At 42.6% G+C, this 18,064-nt stretch overlaps 1 protein-coding gene across 1 annotated transcript in view; it reads right to left on the bottom strand.

Moving 5' to 3' along the window:
• LOC139422641 (ciliary neurotrophic factor receptor) overlaps nucleotides 1-18,064 on the bottom strand; it is a 341,967-nt gene that overhangs the window by 262,532 nt on the left and 61,371 nt on the right. The window contains exon 2 of the mRNA XM_071173792.1: nucleotides 17,403-17,636. Within this exon, the coding sequence (XP_071029893.1) occupies nucleotides 17,403-17,636 (234 nt within the window). The remainder of the gene's footprint in view (nucleotides 1-17,402; nucleotides 17,637-18,064) is intronic.

The following is an 18,064-nucleotide window of genomic DNA, read 5'->3' as shown; positions in this document are numbered from 1 at the left end:
TCTACACTAGCCACAACATCTCTCTACACTAGCCACAACATCTCTCTACACTAGCCACAACATTACTCTACACTAGCCACAACATCTCTCTACACTAGCCACAACATCTCTCTGTGTGTCTCTGAGGTCCCGCTCTCCATCTCCCTGACATCATGGTCTGACGCCTGGGCACTCTTATCTGAGCTATCTACTTCCTGCTGGATCGCCATTACCGTGGGGACCGACAGGAAAAGGAAGGAACACGGAACACTAATGGTATTCACACAAACACATACACACACATTCACTCACTTACACACACGCACATTCACACACACTCACTCACTTACACACACGCACATTCACACACACACACTCACATACACACACACATACACCCACACTCACACACACACACACTCACACACACACACACACACTCCCACAAACACACACATGCACACACACACACACACACACACACATACGCTCACACACACACACATTCACACACACACACAGATACACACTGCACACACAGCACACACGCATAAGCACACACACACACACACACAAACACACATGCACACACACACACACATTCAAACTCACACACACTGGTATGCATGAGGGAGGGACTTCTTCTGTGTCTCCTCATTCTAGACTGTTGCTGGAAGGTCGATTCATTTTAAAACCTGTCTCAGGTCCTCTGAGAAATGACATGAAGTATTGCTGTTGTTTCTCTGGGATCATTACAGTGACAACACATTAGGATGTCCTCGACACATACCTGGCAGAATGTATCAAGGATCTGCCTGAGGGCATACAAAACAAGTCTCCTACTAGCTACAGGTCACAGTTACAGTTAACTACTGTACATTTATGATGTGAATAGTGTCTGTCTATAGGACTACCTAGACTACATTTTATTTTCAGATTAGGACTACCAGGACTATAGTTTCTATTCAGATTAGGATTACCTAGACAATATATTCTATTCAGATTAGGATTACCTAGACAATAGATTCTATTCGGATTAGGATTACCTAGACACTAGTTCAAATTCAGATTAGGATTACCTAGACAATAGTTCATATTCAGATTAGGATTACCTAGAAAATAGTTTCTATTCAGATTAGGATTACGTAGACAATAGTTCAAATGCAGATTAGGATTACCTAGACAATAGTTCATATTCAGATTAGGATTACCTAGACAGTATATTCTATTCAGATTAGGATTACCTAGACAATAGATTCTATTCAGATTAGGATTACCTAGACAATAGTTTATATTCAGATTAGGACTACCTAGACAATAGATTCTATTCGGATTATGATCACCTAGACTACAGTTTTTATTCAGATTAGGATTACCTAGACTATAGTTTTTATTCAGATTAGGACTACCTAGACTATAGTATATATTCAGATTAGGATTACCTGGACTATAGTCTATATTCATATAGGACTTTTTGGTTTCATGGTCCTCTCGTCTCTTCTCTCCCTCCTTCTCCTCCTTCCAATGGCAGTTCATGGTCCTCAACCCTCCCCCTCCTCTCTACCTTTTTCTCCTCCTTTTCAATGACAGGTTTCATGGTCCTCCATCCTAACTCTCTTCCTATTCTCTCTCTCCTCTCTTTCCTTTCTGTCCTCCAATGCAGGGTTCTAATACACGATCCTCCCTCCGCCTTCCCCCACTATTCCCCTCTCTCTCCCCCTCCCTCCCTTTCTCCTCCCCCTCCCTCCCCTACCTCTCTCTTCCCCCTCCATCTCTCTTTCTCTCCTCCCGCCCGCCCGCACCCTCTCCTCCCTCCACCACTCTCTACTCCCACCGTTACTTCTCCTCTCTCACTTTCTTTCCCCTCCCTCCCTCTCCCCTCCCTCACTCTCAGCCCCCCTCTCGTGGTTCCAGCCCATCGTAGCTCTGACGAAGATTGTGACAGTCTCTCCCAGTCTGTGGGATAGAGACCATGCTACATTAATCAGCCACTTAGCCACACCACTTATCTCATTTACTTTTTCTTTCTGGGTCTCTCTACCCTTCTATTTCTCTTTCTCTCTCTCTCTACCCTTCTCTCTTTCTTTCTGGGTCTCTCTCCCCTTCTCTCTTTCTTTCTGGGTCAATCTACTCTTCTCTCTCTCTTTCTCTCTCTCTCTACCCTTCTCTCTTTCTTTCTGGGTCTCTCTCCCCTTCTCTCTTTCTCTCTCTCTCTACCCTACTCCTTTTATTTTTCGGTCTCTCAATCTCTCAGTCTCTCTCTCTTTCTCTCTCGTCCCAAACCCCAAACCCACATCCACAAGTATCCACATTTTTAGTCTAACAATTCGTCATAACCAAACCCCATGCATCCTCCCACTGTGTCAAACCCATAAAAATAAACCCATACCCATAATTTCCTCCTTCACATGCAGCAGCCACATGCTGCATCCCAAATTACACCCCGTTCTCTCTCCCATAGGGTTCTGGTCAAAAGCACTTTAGTTCAGCCAGACTCAGACAGACCCGTTCAGCCGTTGTCCTCTCCAGTTCATGCTCCTTGATATGTGATATTAATTGGCTGTCAGCTAGTTTAAAGGAAAGGTGTTAATGTCAGCTAGTTTAAAGGAAGGGCGTTAATGTCAGCTAGTTTAATTAAAGGAAGGGCGTTAATGTCAGCTAGTTTAAAGGAAGGTTGTTATTGTCAGCTAGTTTAATTAAAGGAAGGGCGTTAATGTCAGCTAGTTTAAAGGAAGGGCGTTAATGTCAGCTAGTTTAATTAAAGGAAGGGTGTTAATGTCAGCTAGTTTAATTAAAGGAAGGGTGTTAATGTCAGCTAGTTTAAAGGAAGGGCGTTAATGTCAGCTAGTTTAATTAAAGGAAGGGTGTTAATGTCAGCTAGTTTAATTAAAGGAAGGGTGTTAATGTCAGCTAGTATAATTAAAGGAAGGGCGTTAATGTCAGCTAGTATAATTAAAGGAAGGGTGTTAATGTCAGCTAGATTAAAGGGAGGGTGTTAATGTCAGCTAGTTTAATTAAAGGAAGGGCGTTAATGTCAGCTAGTTTAAAGGAAGGGTGTTAATGTCAGCTAGTATAATTAAAGGAAGGGTGTTAATGTCAGCTAGTATAATTAAAGGAAGGGTGTTAATGTCAGCTAGTATAATTAAAGGAAGGGCGTTAATGTCAGCCAGTATAATTAAAGGAAGGCTGTTAATGTCAGCTAGATTAAAGGAAGGGTGTTAATGTCAGCTAGTATAATTAAAGGAAGGGCGTTATTGTCAGCTAGTTTAATTAAAGGAAGGGCGTTAATGTCAGCTAGTTTAATTAAAGGAAGGGCGTTAATGTCAGCTAGTTTAAAGGAAGGGCGTTAATGTCAGCTAGTTTAAAGGAAGGGTGTTAATGTCAGCTAGTATAATTAAAGGAAGGGTGTTAATGTCAGCTAGTTTAAAGGAAGGGCGTTAATGTCAGCTAGTTTAAAGGAAGGGCGTTAATGTCAGCTAGTTTAATTAAAGGTAGGGCGTTAATGTCAGCTAGTTTAATTCAAGGAAGGGCGTTAATGTCAGCTAGTTTAATTAAAGGAAGGGTGTTAATGTCAGCTAGTTTAAAGGAAGGGCGTTAATGTCAGCTAGTTTAATTAAAGGAAGGGCGTTAATGTCAGCTAGTTTAATTAAAGGAAGGGCGTTAATGTCAGCTAGTTTAAAGGAAGGGCGTTAATGTCAGCTAGTTTAATTAAAGGAAGGGTGTTAATGTCAGCTAGTTTAATTAAAGGAAGGGCGTTAATGTCAGCTAGTTTAAAGGAAGGGCGTTAATGTCAGCTAGTTTAAAGGAAGGGTGTTAATGTCAGCTAGTATAATTAAAGGAAGGGCGTTAATGTCAGCTAGTTTAAAGGAAGGGCGTTAATGTCAGCTAGTTTAAAGGAAGGGTGTTATTGTCAGCTAGTTTAATTAAAGGAAGGGCGTTAATGTCAGCTAGTTTAAAGGAAGGGTGTTAATGTCAGCTAGTTTAATTAAAGGAAGGGTGTTAATGTCAGCTAGTATAATTAAAGGAAGGGCGTTAATGTCAGCTAGTATAATTAAAGGAAGGGTGTTAATGTCAGCTAGATTAAAGGAAGGTTGTTAATGTCAGCTAGTATAATTAAAGGAAGGGCGTTAATGTCAGCTAGTTTAAAGGAAGGGCGTTAATGTCAGCTAGTTTAATTAAAGGAAGGGTGTTAATGTCAGCTAGTATAATTAAAGGAAGGGTGTTAATGTCAGCTAGTTTAAAGGAAGGGTGTTAATGTCAGCTAGTTTAATTAAAGGAAGGGTGTTAATGTCAGCTAGTATAATTAAAGGAAGGGCGTTAATGTCAGCTAGTATAATTAAAGGAAGGGTGTTAATGTCAGCTAGATTAAAGGAAGGTTGTTAATGTCAGCTAGTTTAAAGGAAGGGCGTAATGTCAGCTAGTTTAATTAAAGGAAGGGTGTTAACGTCAGCTAGTTTAAAGGAAGGGCGTTAATGTCAGCTAGTTTAATTAAAGGAAGGGTGTTAATGTCAGCTAGTTTAATTAAAGGAAGGGCGTTAATGTCAGCTAGTTTAAAGGAAGGGCGTTCTTGTCAGCGATATTAAATATTTTGTCAGATATGATATAGCACAGACATAACTTTTTCAGACTCTGACAGGAGAGGAAATCAAACCGGAAATCATTCAATGCTTTCTCAACAATATAAAATCTAAACACTCCTTACACCCTGTATTCACTGTTTCAAGCTAAGGTGTGTGTGTGTGTTTGAAGCTGTGGTAAAGTAATTACACTGAGTTACTGGCTCTGTGTAGAGTAAGGGTAGTGTGATCACAGCACTAGGTAGATGTAGTGTGATCACAGCAGTAGGTAGATGTAGTGTGATCACAGCACTAGGTAGATGTAGTGTGATCACAGCACTAGGTAGATGTAGTGTGATCACAGCACTAGGTAGATGTAGTGTGATCACAGCACTAGGTAGATGTAGTGTGATCAAAGCACTAGGTAGATGTAGTGTGATCAAAGCACTAGGTAGATGTATTGTGTGTTTACTGACTACCTATTTCCAGAGACAACTTTAAGGACATCCAGCTAGACATTAGGACATCCAGCTAGACATTAGGCAATCCACAATATGACATTAGGACATCCAGCTAGACATTAGGACATCCAGCTAGACATTAGGACATCCAGCTAGACATTAGGACATCCAGCTAGACATTAGGACATCCAGTTAGACATCAGGACATCCAGCTAGACATTAGGACATCCAGGCCGTGTTCTCAGACCATGCGCAGACTATCTGGTATCTTCGTGGTCATTTTCAACCTTTCCTTGTCCCAGTCTGTAATCCCCACGTCTCAAAACGACCACCATCATTCCTGTTCCTAAGAACTCTACGGCGTCATGCCACACTGACCACAGCCCTTTAGCGCTCATATCTGTAATCATGAAGTGCTTTAAAAGAGGCTGGTTATGGCACACATCAACTCCATCATCCCAGACGCCTTTAATTTGCATACTTCCCCAACAAATCTACAGATGATGTCATCTCAATTGCACTCCACGCTGCCCTCTCACACATGGCCAAGGGGAATACTGCTCATAGACTACAGATCAGCGTTCAACGCCATAGTATCCTCCAAGCTCATCACTAATCTCAGGACGTTGGGAATGAAAACATCCCTCTGCAACTGGATCCTGGACTATCTGACTGGCCGACAGTTTACAGGGAGGAGATCAGAGACCTGGCAGTGTGGTGCCGGGACAACAACCTCTCCCTCCACGTCAATAAGACCAAGGAGCTGATCGCGGACTACAAGAAACAGGGAGGGGATGCACTAAGACTTCAGCTTCCCGACACATTGACTGTTCTCCATACTCCCATCTGGCAGGGGGTACCGGTGCATCAAGACTCAACAAACTCCTAAACAACTTCTATCCAATGTCCAAGCAACTGTTATATGCCTAACAACTTCTGCTCTCCCTCTCCCACAGACTATCCACACTGAACTGTATACACAACCACTACAGTACCCTGGACATTGAATAAGGTACTGGTACTGACCTGTATATATATCCACTGCACATCATCCAAGGCTGAGCAAGCAACATCAGCCCTGAGACACCAAGACATTGTGGGGAATATCCAGCATGGAAGAGGAGGCTTTGGCCTGGCAGCAAGCAAACCAACGTTCCATAAGGCAACAACATCTGAAAGCAGGAAGCTGGTGGTCGAGGAGGTGCGCAGACAGGAGGAGACTGCAAGAAGTGCAAAGGCTGTCTCTCTTGCTAAACAAGGGCAATGGACGCGGTGGGAAGGCCTGGAGAGGAGAAAGATCAACTGGAGTGAGCTTTGGCAAATGGAGGCAAGCAACATCAGCTTCATCATAAGAGCTGTTTATGATGTGCTTCCATCACCAAAAAATCTACATTAATGGAATGGCGAGGACTCGACCTGCCCACTCTGCCCAGCTCCAGCGACTTTCAGGCATATAATGACAGGTTGCAAGACCAGCCTCTCACACGGCCGCTACACCTGGAGGCACAATCAGGTCCTCAAGAGCCTGGCTGCAGCACTTAAGACCAAGAGGAGTGCAACCAATTCATTACCTCCAAAAACAAGCAATCCCATCAAAACAACAACATTCATCCGGGAGGGACAGAAAAGGCCCCACTGGGGCTGTCATGGGCTAGCTAGCCATGTTGGCAGTCTCCGACGCTGTTTCAGTATGTTGGAGACACCCGCTAAGTGCTACTGAAAGTCAACAAAGGAACATACCCCTAGAGCCTGCGAGAGCTGGGGCGCAAGATGGCTCAACGATTGATCACATGGTTACGGATCCAGGAACGGAAACGACTACAAGTAGGAACACAGCACATGAGACAACCATAACAGCAGCAGGACACACACTTCAGGCGTGCAGCTGTGGTTGGGAGAGAGTAACATCGGCAAGGGGGGTTAAGGATCCATCAAGGGAGGAAAAGGTGCTTGGGAGAGCAGAGACAGGGACCTCGCATTGACCAGTACTTCTTACGAAGCAGCCAGTCAAATCAGTCGAATGAAGCACAGCGACGGGACGCAAACCAAAGTTCGCAGAGCATCAGCACCCCTGTAACCGAGGAGGATAACACAAGCACAGAAATGCCGGTGGATGAACTCACCCAACCACAGAGACCTCTAAAACAGGAAAAGATCAAAGGGCACAGACCGAGTGTGAAGTGGCCCAAAGCTGTTGAAAAGAGAGAGTGGGAAACAATCAACAACGACCTGACAAAAATCTTGGAACAACAGGTAGGAACAGCAGAGAAAAAGCTTGAAAGGATGGGAGACATTATCTACCACTACGGAGAAGAGCGCTTTGGAGTAAATGAAAGGAGAAGTGGCAAGACACCACCCGCACCAGCCAAATCTAGGAGGCAGCATGAGATCGAGATACTTGTCAGAGAGAGAAGGCAGCTGAGGAAGCAGTGGAAGAAGGCCTCTGATGCAGAGAGAGAAGGTCTCATGCTACTCCAAGCAGACATTAAATGTCGGCTGGCAACCTTGCGAAGAGCGGAAAACTTAAGGAAACTTCGTAGGAAGAAGGAACACTCAAGAACACAGTTCTATAAAAACCCCTTTAAGTTTGTCAAAGATCTCTTCGCAAAGGAAAAGTGCGGAATCCTAAAAACTCCAAAGCCTGAACTGGAAGAACATCTGGAAAAGGTCCACCAGGACATGAAAAGGCATGAGCAGATAATCATCCCACATGACATCCCACCTATTCAACCACCAGAATTCAATCTGGACACTGACCCTCCAAAATGGAGGGAAGTAGAGAACGTTGTCCGAAGAGCAAGAGCGGCCTCGGCTCCTGGGCCTAATGGAGTACCATACAAGCTCTACAAGAACGCCCCGGATGTTCTACGCTTTCTTTGGAGGCTCATGAGGATAGTGTGGCAGAAGGAAATAATACCAAAGGCATGGCGAAGGGCTGTTGGCGTGCTAATCCCGAAAGAGAAGGATGCGACAGACATCAGTCAATCCCGACCAATCTCCCTTCTCAACGTCGAAGGGAAGATCTTTTTCAGTATAATAGCACAGAGGCTGTCCACTTATCTGGAAAGGAACAAGTACATTGATACATCTGTACAGAAAGCAGGCATTCCTGGTTTCTCTGGTTGCCTGGAACATACTAGTATGATTTGGCACCAGATCCAAGCAGCTAAGAAGGACAAGAGAGACCTCTATGTCATCTTCCTCGACCTGGCCAATGCCTTTGGCTCAGTTCCCCATGAACTCCTCTGGGAATCCTTCATTTTTTTCCACGTACCAGAACCCATCACTACACTGGTAAAGGCCTATTTCCAAGACCTGCAATTGTGTTTCACAACACCTGACTTCACAACAACATGGCAGCGCTTGGAAGTAGGCATAATGGCAGGCTGTACAATTTCTCCTCTGGCCTTCACTATGGCCATGGAAGTCATCATCAGGGCATCGAGATGGGTGGTCGGCGGTGAGAGAACTAAGGAGGGGCTCCGTCTCCCACCTATCCGAGCATACATGGATGACATGACTACACTGACCACCACTGCAGCATGCACCAGGCGGCTACTTGCAAAACTGCAGGATAACATCAAGTGGGCCCGGATGAAAATAAAGCCAAGCAAATCTCGAAGCATTTCCATAGTCAAGGGACAGCTTAAAGATGTGAGGTTCTGCATTGGAGATGACCCGATACCAACGGTGTCTGAGCAACCCATCAAGAGCCTGGGTAGATGGTACAACGAAGCCTCCGGGATAAAGATCAAGTGCAGCAAGTAAGGCAGGACATCGCTGACGGTCTTGAGAACATCAACAAGACCCTACTGCCTGGGAAGCTCAAGCTTTGGTGCCTACAGTTTGGACTTCTCCCCCGGGTAATGTGGCCACTCACCGTCTATGAGGTCCCAATAACAACAGTGGAGAAGATGGAGCGAACCATTACCTCATACGTGAATAAATGGCTGGGTGTCCCACGATGCTTGAGTAACATCGGCCTCTATGGCAAAGGGGTCCTTGAACTACCTCTTACAAGTCTAACGGAGGAGTACAAGTGCTCTAAAGTAAGACTTCAGATGACATTGAAGGACTCCAAAGACCAGACCATTAGCAAGGCTGCACCTCCCCTACAAACTGGACGGAAATGGACATCATCCAAGGCTGTGCAGCAAGCAACATCAGCCCTGAGACACCAAGACATTGTGGGGAATATCCAGCATGGAAGAGGAGGCTTTGGCCTGGCAGCAAGCAAATCAACGTTCCATAAGGCAACAACATCTGAACGCAGGAAGCTGGTGGTCGAGGAGGTGCGCAGACAGGAGGAGACTGCAAGAAGTGCAAAGGCTGTCTCTCTTGCTAAACAAGGGCAATGGACGCGGTGGGAAGGCCTGGAGAGGAGAAAGATCAACTGGAGTGAGCTTTGGCAAATGGAGGCAAGCAACATCAGCTTCATCATAAGAGCTGTTTATGATGTGCTTCCATCACCAAAAAATCTACATCAATGGTATGGCGAGGACTCGACCTGCCCCCTCTGCCCAGCTCCAGCGACTCTCAGGCATATAATGACAGGTGGCAAGACCAGCCTCTCACAAGGCCGCTACACCTGGAGGCACAATCAGGTCCTCAAGAGCCTGGCTGCAGCACTTAAGACCAAGAGGAGTGCAACCAATTCATTACCTCCAAAAACAAGCAATCCCATCAAAACAACAACATTCATCCGGGAGGGACAGAAAAGGCCCCACTGGGGCTGTCATGGGCTAGCTAGCCATGTTGGCAGTCTCCGACGCTGTTTCAGTATGTTGGAGACACCCGCTAAGTGCTACTGAAAGTCAACAAAGGAACATACCCCTAGAGCCTGCGAGAGCTGGGGCGCAAGATGGCTCAACGATTGATCACATGGTTACGGACCCAGGAACGGAAACGACTACAAGTAGGAACACAGCACATGAGACAACCATAACAGCAGCAGGACACACACTTCAGGCGTGCAGCTGTGGTTGGGAGAGAGTAACATCGGCAAGGGGGGTTAAGGATCCATCAAGGGAGGAAAAGGTGCTTGGGAGAGCAGAGACAGGGACCTCGCATTGACCAGTACTTCTTACGAAGCAGCCAGTCAAATCAGTCGAATGAAGCACAGCGACGGGACGCAAACCAAAGTTCGCAGAGCATCAGCACCCCTGTAACCGAGGAGGATAACACAAGCACAGAAATGCCGGTGGATGAACTCACCCAACCACAGAGACCTCTAAAACAGGAAAAGATCAAAGGGCACAGACCGAGTGTGAAGTGGCCCAAAGCTGTTGAAAAGAGAGAGTGGGAAACAATCAACAACGACCTGACAAAAATCTTGGAACAACAGGTAGGAACAGCAGAGAAAAAGCTTGAAAGGATGGGAGACATTATCTACCACTACGGAGAAGAGCGCTTTGGAGTAAATGAAAGGAGAAGTGGCAAGACACCACCCGCACCAGCCAAATCTAGGAGGCAGCATGAGATCGAGATACTTGTCAGAGAGAGAAGGCAGCTGAGGAAGCAGTGGAAGAAGGCCTCTGATGCAGAGAGAGAAGGTCTCATGCTACTCCAAGCAGACATTAAATGTCGGCTGGCAACCTTGCGAAGAGCGGAAAACTTAAGGAAACTTCGTAGGAAGAAGGAACACTCAAGAACACAGTTCTATAAAAACCCCTTTAAGTTTGTCAAAGATCTCTTCGCAAAGGAAAAGTGCGGAATCCTAAAAACTCCAAAGCCTGAACTGGAAGAACATCTGGAAAAGGTCCACCAGGACATGAAAAGGCATGAGCAGATAATCATCCCACATGACATCCCACCTATTCAACCACCAGAATTCAATCTGGACACTGACCCTCCAAAATGGAGGGAAGTAGAGAACGTTGTCCGAAGAGCAAGAGCGGCCTCGGCTCCTGGGCCTAATGGAGTACCATACAAGCTCTACAAGAACGCCCCGGATGTTCTACGCTTTCTTTGGAGGCTCATGAGGATAGTGTGGCAGAAGGAAATAATACCAAAGGCATGGCGAAGGGCTGTTGGCGTGCTAATCCCGAAAGAGAAGGATGCGACAGACATCAGTCAATCCCGACCAATCTCCCTTCTCAACGTCGAAGGGAAGATCTTTTTCAGTATAATAGCACAGAGGCTGTCCACTTATCTGGAAAGGAACAAGTACATTGATACATCTGTACAGAAAGCAGGCATTCCTGGTTTCTCTGGTTGCCTGGAACATACTAGTATGATTTGGCACCAGATCCAAGCAGCTAAGAAGGACAAGAGAGACCTCTATGTCATCTTCCTCGACCTGGCCAATGCCTTTGGCTCAGTTCCCCATGAACTCCTCTGGGAATCCTTCATTTTTTTCCACGTACCAGAACCCATCACTACACTGGTAAAGGCCTATTTCCAAGACCTGCAATTGTGTTTCACAACACCTGACTTCACAACAACATGGCAGCGCTTGGAAGTAGGCATAATGGCAGGCTGTACAATTTCTCCTCTGGCCTTCACTATGGCCATGGAAGTCATCATCAGGGCATCGAGATGGGTGGTCGGCGGTGAGAGAACTAAGGAGGGGCTCCGTCTCCCACCTATCCGAGCATACATGGATGACATGACTACACTGACCACCACTGCAGCATGCACCAGGCGGCTACTTGCAAAACTGCAGGATAACATCAAGTGGGCCCGGATGAAAATAAAGCCAAGCAAATCTCGAAGCATTTCCATAGTCAAGGGACAGCTTAAAGATGTGAGGTTCTGCATTGGAGATGACCCGATACCAACGGTGTCTGAGCAACCCATCAAGAGCCTGGGTAGATGGTACAACGAAGCCTCCGGGATAAAGATCAAGTGCAGCAAGTAAGGCAGGACATCGCTGACGGTCTTGAGAACATCAACAAGACCCTACTGCCTGGGAAGCTCAAGCTTTGGTGCCTACAGTTTGGACTTCTCCCCCGGGTAATGTGGCCACTCACCGTCTATGAGGTCCCAATAACAACAGTGGAGAAGATGGAGCGAACCATTACCTCATACGTGAATAAATGGCTGGGTGTCCCACGATGCTTGAGTAACATCGGCCTCTATGGCAAAGGGGTCCTTGAACTACCTCTTACAAGTCTAACGGAGGAGTACAAGTGCTCTAAAGTAAGACTTCAGATGACATTGAAGGACTCCAAAGACCAGACCATTAGCAAGGCTGCACCTCCCCTACAAACTGGACGGAAATGGACATCATCCAAGGCTGTGCAGCAAGCAACATCAGCCCTGAGACACCAAGACATTGTGGGGAATATCCAGCATGGAAGAGGAGGCTTTGGCCTGGCAGCAAGCAAATCAACGTTCCATAAGGCAACAACATCTGAACGCAGGAAGCTGGTGGTCGAGGAGGTGCGCAGACAGGAGGAGACTGCAAGAAGTGCAAAGGCTGTCTCTCTTGCTAAACAAGGGCAATGGACGCGGTGGGAAGGCCTGGAGAGGAGAAAGATCAACTGGAGTGAGCTTTGGCAAATGGAGGCAAGCAACATCAGCTTCATCATAAGAGCTGTTTATGATGTGCTTCCATCACCAAAAAATCTACATCAATGGTATGGCGAGGACTCGACCTGCCCCCTCTGCCCAGCTCCAGCGACTCTCAGGCATATAATGACAGGTGGCAAGACCAGCCTCTCACAAGGCCGCTACACCTGGAGGCACAATCAGGTCCTCAAGAGCCTGGCTGCAGCACTTGAGACCAAGAGGAGTGCAACCAATTCATTACCTCCAAAAACAAGCAATCCCGTCAAAACAACAACATTCATCCGGGAGGGACAGAAAAGGCCCAAGTATCCTCCTACAAAGCCAGAAACTGGACACCTAGCCATGGCCCGGGACTGGAAGATGCTTGTCGATATTGGCCAGCAACTAATTTTTCCACCTGAGATTGCTTCTACCAACCTTAGGCCAGACATGGTACTCTGGTCCCCTTCACAAAAGGCTGTGTACATCATAGAGCTCACAGTCCCGTGGGAAAACTCTGTTGAAGAGGCCTACGAGCTTAAGAAACTGCGTTACACAGAGTTGGCAGCAGACGCAACTCAGCGTGGCTGGAATGCAAAAGTCTGGCCAGTTGAAGTGGGATGCAGAGGATTCGTGGCTTCTTCCACCATCAGGTTGCTGAAAGAACTTGGAATCCATGGACAGGCTCTGCGGCAGACCGTCAGAGCAGTTTCTCAAGCAGCTGAAAGAGGCAGCCAGTGGATCTGGATCAAACGGAAGGACCCTTGCTGGGCTATAACTTCATGACCCCCCCCCCCCACCGGAGACCCCAAATCAGATCCCTCCAACTTGAGGAGGGCATATGAGGTATGCGGTCAGCTGTAGGACTGGCTCAGGGAAGAGGACGCCCCTGCCTTGCATAGTCCCGTGGGACATCTTAATTGGGCATGGGACACAAGCTAAGGCTTGATCACCCTTTAGCTGGCCACCTTTGATGAGAGTGTTTAGTGATTAAAGGCCGAAACACCCACTGATTCGAAGGCACACTACTGAGGATGTGTCACAAAATTGACATCTTAACCCAGTCTAAGAAATAAACCTCCCATGCCACTCTGTCAACATCACGGCAAATCTCATGCGAGTGCATTCCATCTATTGGCACAATGGACAGTTTTTAACATCTCGTCCCGTGTTTTATGATTCTGATTCACTCCAGTAGCCCTGTGTATACTTGTATTCTTGTGTTTCTTTAACTCTCATTGTAGCTCTTGTGTGTTTTTATTTAATCATATATTCTATTACTATCTATGTTATTAATAGTTTTATTATATATATATATATTACTTTTATCTACATTATTATTATTGAAATTCTTCTTCTTTTTTTACATTGTTATTATCAATATTATTACCAATATTATTATTAGTAGGTGTAGTATCTATATTATTAATATTATTAGTAGTATCTGTATCATTATTATTATAAGTAGTATATATATTATTATTATTATTATTATTATTATTATTAGTGTTATCTATATTGTTATTATTATTATTATTATTAGTAGTAGTATCTATATTATTCTTATTAGTAGTAGTAGTAGTATCTATATTGTTATCTATATTAGTAGTATCTATATTATTATTATTAGTAGTAGTAGTATCTATATTGTTATCTATATTAGTAGTAGTATCTATATTGTTATCTATATTAGTAGTATCTATAGTATTATTAGTAGTAGTATTATATATATTATTATTATTATTAGTGTTATCTATGTTGTTATCTATATTAGTAGTATCTATAGTATTATTAGTAGTAGTATATATATTATTATTATTATTAGTGTTATCTATGGTGTTATCTATATTAGTAGTATATATGGTATTATTATTAGTAGTATTATATATATTATTATTATTATTAGTGTTATCTCTGTTGTTATCTATATTAGTAGTATCTATAGTATTATTAGTAGTAGTATTATATATTATTATTATTATTAGTGTTATCTATGTTGTTATCTATATTAGTAGTATCTATAGTATTATTAGTAGTAGTAGTATATATATTATTATTATTCGTGTTATCTATGGTGTTATCTATATTAGTAGTATATATAGTATTATTAGTAGTAGTAGTATATATATTATTATTATTATTAGTGTTATCTCTGTTGTTATCTATATTAGTAGTATCTATTGTATTATTAGTAGTAGTAGTATATATATTATTATTATTATTAGTGTTATCTATATTATTATTATTATTATTAGTAGTAGTAGTAGTATCTATATTGTTATCTATATTAGTAGTGTCTATATTATTAGTAGTAGGTCTATATTATTATCTATATTATCATCTATATTATCATCTATATTATTGTGATTATTGTCTATATTATTATCTATATTATTGTGGTTATTATCTTTATTATTATCTATATTATTGTGATTATTATCTATATTATTATCTATATCAATGTGATTATTATCTATATTATTATCTATATTATTGTGATTATTGTCTATATTATTATCTATATTATTGTGATTATTGTCTATATTATTATCTATATTATTGTGATTATTGTCTACATTATTTTCTGTATTATTGTGATTATTGTCTATATTATTATCTATATTATTGTGATTATTGTCTATATTATTATCTATATTATTGTGATTATTGTCTATATTATTATCTATATTATTGTGATTATTGTCTATATTATTATCTATTTTATTATCTATATTATTGTGATTATTGTCTATATTATTATCTATATTATTGTGATTATTGTCTATATTATTATCTATTTTATTATCTATATTATTGTGATTATTGTCTATGTTATTATCTACATTATTGTGATTATTGTCTATATTATGATCTATTTTATTATCTATTTTATTATCTATATTATTGTGATTATTGTCTATATTATTATCTACATTATTGTCTATATTATTATCTATATTTTTGTGATTATTGTCTATATTATTATCTATATTATTGTGATTATTGTCTATATTATTATCTATATTATTGTGATTATTGTCTATATTATTATCTATTTTATGATCTATATTATTGTGATTATTGTCCATATTATTATCTACATTATTGTCTATATTATTATCTATATTTTTGTGATTATTGTCTATATTATTATCTATATTATTGTGATTATTGTCTATATTATTGTCTATTTTATTATCTATATTATTGTGATTATTGTCCATATTATTATCTACATTATTGTCTATATTATTATCTATATTTTTGTGATTATTGTCTATATTATTATCTATATTATTGTGATTATTATCTATATTATTATCTATATTTTTGTGATTATTGTCTATATTATTATCTATATTATTGTGATTATTGTCTATATTATGATCTATTTTATGATCTATTTTATTATCTATATTATTGTGATTATTGTCTATATTATTATCTACATTATTGTCTATATTATTATCTATATTATTGTGATTATTGTCTATATTATTATCTATATCATTATCTATATTTTTGTCTATATTACTATCTGTATTTTTGTGATTATTGTTTATATTATATGTATTAATATATGTATTATTGTCTATATTATTTGTATTATAATCACTGCATTATTGGAGCTCTCAATGTAAGACTTTCACTGTACTGTTCTACACCTGTTGTATCGAGTGCCATGGCGAATAAACTGTGAACTGTAATAAACAATGCTACAATACCTCTTCCCCTTCCTACTAGGGACGCCTTCCCGTTACCTTTATGTTCCACTACTTCTGACCAGAGAGACATGAGCATTACACACCCTATGAGCCTGGTTAGAAGTAGTGCACTATACACTGTCAGCACTGTCACACACACACACACAGACACACATACTGGCCTGTCACACACACACAGACACACATACTGGCCTGTCACACACACACAGACACACATACTGGCCTGTCACACACATACTGGCCTGTCACACACACGCACAAACATACACACTGGGACACATCTCTGATTTCTCCACTCAGCACTGTCACACACACACACACACACACACACACACACACACACACACACACACACACACACACACACACACACACACACACACACACACACAGGGACACATCTCTGATTTCTCCTCTCAACACTGTCACACACACACTGGTCTGTCCTGTCATCATATATATGGCTATATGTATACATTCATTTTTTATTTCTTCAGGGGGTTCTGCAGCACCCTCAGGACCCCTTCTTCCCATGACAATGCCTGTCACACACACATACAGGCCTGTCCAGCCAGGTCAACCGTGACACAAGTCAGTAAACCACATCCATTCTTGTCTGAGGACTTCAGGAGGCCACTAGGGGCAACAGCAAGCACTGTTACCTTCAAGTAGGTTTAGGTTTTACTAGGGTGAGAGAATGTGGTCAAGGAAGAGGGTGACAATCTGCTTGTTATAACTTACTTACGTAAAGAAATAAAAATAGACAGAGATGGGAGAAGAGGGAGGAAGAGAGAGAGGGGAGAAGGAGGAAGAGAGAGTCGGGAGAAGGAGGAAGAGAGAGACGGGAGAAGGAGGAAGTGAGAGATGAGAGAAGGAGGAAGAGAGAGACGGGAGACGGAGGAAGAGAGAGAGGGGAGAAGGAGAAGAGAGAGACGGGAGAAGGAGGAAGAGAGAGAGGGGAGAAGGAGGAAGAGAGAGTCGGGAGAAGGAGGAAGAGAGAGAGGGGAGAAGGAGGAAGTGAGAGACGGGAGAAGGAGGAAGAGAGAGAGGGGAGAAGTAGGAAGAGAGAGACGGGAGAAGGAGGAAGAGAGAGAGGGGAGAAGGAGGAAGAGAGAGACGGGAGAAGGAGGAAGAGAGAGAGGGGAGAAGGAGGAAGAGAGAGACGGGATAGGATCTTTATTAGAACTCACTTCCGATACGTAGGTTGATTTGGTCCCGTCGTTCTCCGTTGGGGTTCTGGAAGCAGGTGTAGAGTCCGTTGTTAGAGAGGTCCACCTCCATCAGTATGAGTCTAGACCCCTCCTCCCGGTGGCGTGCCTTCACGTCCGTCCCGTTTACCTTCCACGTCACGCTGGCCTCGCTGTCCAGAGAGCCACACTGCATAGTCACGTCCCCACCCATACGCTCATACTGAATACTGGCCCCTAGAGAGGAGAGAGGAGCAGGGTGCTGTTACTACACTGTTACCACACATTCACTACACCGTTACTACATATTCACTACACCGTTACTACGCCGTTACTACACTGTTACTACACCGTTACTACACTGTTACTACGATGTTACTACATTGGTACTACACTGTTACTACACATTCACTACACATTCACTACACCGTTACTACACCGTTACTACACTGTTACTACACCGTTACTACACTGTTACTATGATGTTACTACACTGGTACTACACTGGTACTACACTGTTACTACATATTCACTACACTGTTACTACACCGTTACTACACTGTTACTGCGATGTTACTACACCATTACTACACTGTTACTACACTGTTACTACAAATTCACTACACCGTTACTACACCGTTACTACGACATTACTACACCGTTAC

This window comes from Oncorhynchus clarkii, chromosome 12 (genome assembly GCF_045791955.1).
Source record: "Oncorhynchus clarkii lewisi isolate Uvic-CL-2024 chromosome 12, UVic_Ocla_1.0, whole genome shotgun sequence".
Lineage (NCBI taxonomy): Eukaryota > Metazoa > Chordata > Actinopteri > Salmoniformes > Salmonidae > Oncorhynchus > Oncorhynchus clarkii.
The sequence above is the reverse complement of the archived record's forward strand: the minus strand, read 5'-3'. Positions and strand labels throughout refer to the sequence as shown.